The following is a 4,216-nucleotide window of genomic DNA, read 5'->3' as shown; positions in this document are numbered from 1 at the left end:
AGGGTCGCAGAACCAGTCCCCCGCGTCGTCGTACACGCCTCCGTCCGGCCAGGTCGTCTGCGCGTTCCTCGACGGCGGGATAGGTCTGTACGACCTCGGCAAGCGCAAGTGGATCTTCCTGCGCGACCAGGTGCAGTAACGCGAACCCTGCCCGCGCATGCTCGCTTGTTTCACGTCCATTTTGATTGCTCGTGGATCTTCCTGCGCGACCAGGTGCAGTAACGCGAACCCTGCCCGCGCATGCTCGCTTGTTTCACGTCCATTTTGATTGCTCGTGGATCTTCCTGCGCGACCAGGTGCAGTAACGCGAACCCTGCCCGCGCATGCTCGCTTGTTTCACGTCCATTTTGATTGCTCTTGATTGTTCCTGCGCGACCAGGTGCAGTAACACGAACTCTGCCCGCGCATGCTCGCTTGTTTCACGTCCATTTTGATTGCTCTTGATTGTTCCTGCGCGACCAGGTGCAGTAACGCGAACCCCGCCCGCGCATGCTCGCTTGTTTCTCGTCCATTTTGATTGCTCTTGATTGTTCCTGCGCGACCAGGTGCCGTGACGCGAACCCCGCCCGCGCATGCTCACTTGTTCATTTTTTTGCCCATTTCCCGGTTTTCATGATATCGCTTCTCCGCGTTCTCGCGGTTGCTTGGATGATATGACCGTGTGCGTGCGGATATGGCTTAGCGCGGTTTTTTTTTGCGGTGATTCGAGGTTACAGTCTGCAAGAACGGTGTGCATAGGGTTGAACCGTGTTTATCCATTAAGCTCGCTCGCTTCTCGCGGTTGCTTGGTTGTTATGATCGTGTTTTTAGTGACGATTCGAGGTTACGGTGTGCGAGTACGGAGTAAAACCATGTTGATCTAAGCTCGCTCGCTTCTCGACGGTTTCTCGGTTTTCACGATCTCTCATGCGCATGCGGTTACGGCTTTTCGTGATGCTTCAGAGGTTGGAATTTACAAGTACGGAGTTAAACCGTGTTTTAGGATCTAGGTAGCATTCGAGACAATGTTTGTATTTAACATTATTCGTTCTTTCATCGGGGAACTCTTCGTCGCAGAGGTTTTCGACTCGTAGCCTCGCGCGCGTGTAACACCGATTCCTTTCCTTACCGATCGTACACAGAGTCACATTGAGACAATATTCGACTGCAAGTTTAAACCGGACAACTCGGATCTGCTCGCGACTGCCAGCTTTGATGGTACGATCAAGGTGTGGGACGTCAACAACATGGAAGCGGTGAGAGCGAAACCCCTCATCACTTCGCCTCGAATGCTGTTTAGAATAGATCGTGCGATATATATAGCAAGAGATAAGACGATTTAGATCATTTACGATAGATCGTGCGATAGAGATAGCAATAAATAAGCTAATTTAGATAATTTAGAATAGATCGTGTGATAGAGATAGCAATAAATAAGATAATTTAGAAATTTTAGAATAGTCCGTGCAATAGATAGCAATAAATAAGGTAATTTAGATAATTTACAATAGATCGTGCGATATATAGCAAGAGATAAGACGATTTAGATAATTTACAATAGATCGTGCGATAGAGATAGCAATAAATAAGGTAATTTAGATAATTTAGAATACACCGTGCAATAGATAGCAATAAATAAGTGTGGGTGTGTACGTGGGTATGTGGGTGTGTTTATGTATGCATATATTTTTGCAGGCATTCCAGTTTGCATAGGCTGGTGTCCCTATGAGTCTGAGCAGGTGGCATTTGTCCACGATAAAGGCCCACTCTACGTTTGGAACTACGGTGCTGAAACCCCAGGTGTGAATCTTTTTATGACATCCTTCTCAGTTTAGGTAGTATTGTTGAGCACATGAATAACGAAATTGTTTGAGGAAGGGGGGGGGGGTGGAGGTAGAGCCAGTTAGAGGTACGTCGTCAAATAGATGGTGTTAACATTTGATTAACATTCACACACGGAGTCACAAGTTGCATCTTGTTGCAATTGCCTTTGTGAGAAGAAATCATTAGAAGTGATTTTTAGGGAGAACGTTGCGAGAATGGCGTGTGAGAAAAAGCGGTTGTTATTTTTGCGCAGGCTTGCAACCGAATCGAGACACGAATGGCTTTCAATCCAACGTCAGCGTGTTCCGCTATCACCACTCGAAAATAGGCACCATTGCATTCGGCCACGCGGACGGCACCATATCAATATGCAACCAAGGTACTGTAGCGAAAATATCCATTAGAGGGATGAGATATGTAGCGAAAATGTCCGTTAAAGGGAAAAGATATGTAGCGAAAATATCCGTTAAAGGGAAAAGATATGTAGCGAAAATATCCATTAAAGAGGCAAAATAAGTAGCGAGAATATCCGTTAAAGGCACAAGATAAGTAGCGAAAATATTTGTTAAAGGAATGAAATATGGCATTTAGGAACTGCCACGCTCTCTCTGTTTGGCCCAATCCCCCAACCTCCTGAACCCTAGTGACAACTCGGGGAGGGGACATATACCGAGGAAGAGAAGGATTTAATGTACATGCTGAGGTGACACAATATTCCTAACGGGACATACGTGACAAAGGATCGTTCTAAACACCAGTCACAATTCCGAGTGGGAGGTGGGGTGCATCTACTAAGAAAGAGAAGGATATTCTTCAAAACCACCAGCAGTCTCTCTCTCTTTTTGGCCCAACCCCCCAACCTTCTAAACCCTAGTGAGAACTTGCTGGGGTGTCTACCGAGAAAGAAGAATAATCTTCAAAACCTCATGTCAGATCTCTCAGTCTCTCTTTTTGGCCCAACCATCCTCCCCAACGCTAGTGCCAACTCGTTGGGGTACGTGTCTACCAAGGAACAAGAGTACATTCTTTGAAAACTCGCGCCGCGCGGCTCCGGCGTTTCTCTCTCTCGCAGGACACAAGACGCACAAGCACATTCTGAACCCATGCGACAGCGCCGATGCGTCGTCGTCGTCGGCGACGGATGCAGAGACCAACCCCGTGCACGACATCAGCTGGGACCCGCTCTCTAACGACTATCTCCTCGTCGCACACCTGCGACGAGGGCTCCACCTGGTGGACGTCGTTGCGCTCACGTTCGTGATGAAGTTTGAGTTGCCGTCGGCGGGCGCCCACACGAGCACGCTCAAGCCCATATATTACACGCGGAATAGATCAAGAAAATTTAGGTTGACCCTTAAGCCTGTATATTCCAAGGGGACATGATCCAAGAGAATTTAGGTTGACTCTTAAGCCTGTATATTACAAGGGGACATGATCCAATAGAATTATGTTGACCTTAATTGCATATATTCCCAGAGGAACATAGCGTAAGAGGATATAGATTACCTTAACCCTGTACATTCCCACAGAACATAGCACACAAGAGGAACATAGTCCAGCAGGATTCAGGTTGAAGTCTATCAACTCTATCAGAGTTAATGTTAGAGTTAATGTTAATCAGACAGATGATGCGTTTTAACGACAAGCTTCGCATCGACCGTGAGTTCGAGAACTTCTAGAAATTTTTTCTCGACGACACGTTCGCACGTTTCCCAGGCAGACGCACCTCCCGTTATGAACATGCCCGGCGCAAAGGGAAGCCCTCCTGTGAGGCGAGACTCAGGAGGGCACCCCTGTGAGCAATGACTCACCTCCGGTATGAACATGCCCGGCGCGGAGGCGAAGCCACGCNCACACACACACACACACACACACACACACACACACACGACACACACACACACACACACACACACACAGACGCACACACACACGCACACACACACACACAGACACACACACACACATGCCCCCCACACTTTTTCCTTAAAAAGAGACGTTTTCCGCAGGTTCACACATCGCCCGGCAACGAGGGAATCATCTACCACCTCTCCTGGGCTCCAGCCGATCTCAACTGCGTCGCCGCGGCAACGGCACGCAACGGCTGCATCATCTGGGACGTTGGCAAGGGAAAGGTCATCAAGAGATTTCTCGAGGTGAGGAGGGAGGCTGGCACTCGCACGCGCGCGCACTCTGCCTCCGGGAGAGCCCAAAAGCCCAGAAAAAACTGGGAGAAAGGGAAGATATTGGTTTAAGTCTTTCGGTCTTGGAAAATCAGTTATCTGAGTTTATATATGTATATATATAATATAATAAATAATAATAATATATAAATACATATATATATATATATGTGTATATAATATGTATAAAATTTTGCACAGGGGAGAAATAGTGATCCGCTAGGGGACGG

At 47.6% G+C, this 4,216-nt stretch overlaps 1 protein-coding gene across 1 annotated transcript in view; it reads left to right on the top strand.

Annotated features, from left to right (window-relative positions):
- The window catches only part of LOC106813005 (WD repeat-containing protein 17-like), a 26,969-nt gene that overhangs the window by 6,372 nt on the left and 16,381 nt on the right, over positions 1-4,216 (top strand). Inside the window, exons 3-6 of the mRNA XM_014817048.1 lie at positions 1,675-1,779; positions 2,057-2,182; positions 2,876-3,165; positions 3,813-3,959. Coding sequence (XP_014672534.1) covers positions 1,675-1,779; positions 2,057-2,182; positions 2,876-3,165; positions 3,813-3,959 — 668 coding nt within the window. The remainder of the gene's footprint in view (positions 1-1,674; positions 1,780-2,056; positions 2,183-2,875; positions 3,166-3,812; positions 3,960-4,216) is intronic.

This window comes from Priapulus caudatus, unplaced genomic scaffold (assembly GCF_000485595.1).
Source record: "Priapulus caudatus unplaced genomic scaffold, Priapulus_caudatus-5.0.1 Scaffold714, whole genome shotgun sequence".
NCBI lineage: Eukaryota > Metazoa > Priapulida > Priapulimorpha > Priapulimorphida > Priapulidae > Priapulus > Priapulus caudatus.
Note: the sequence above shows the minus strand (reverse complement) of the source record. Positions and strands in the feature narration are given on the sequence as shown.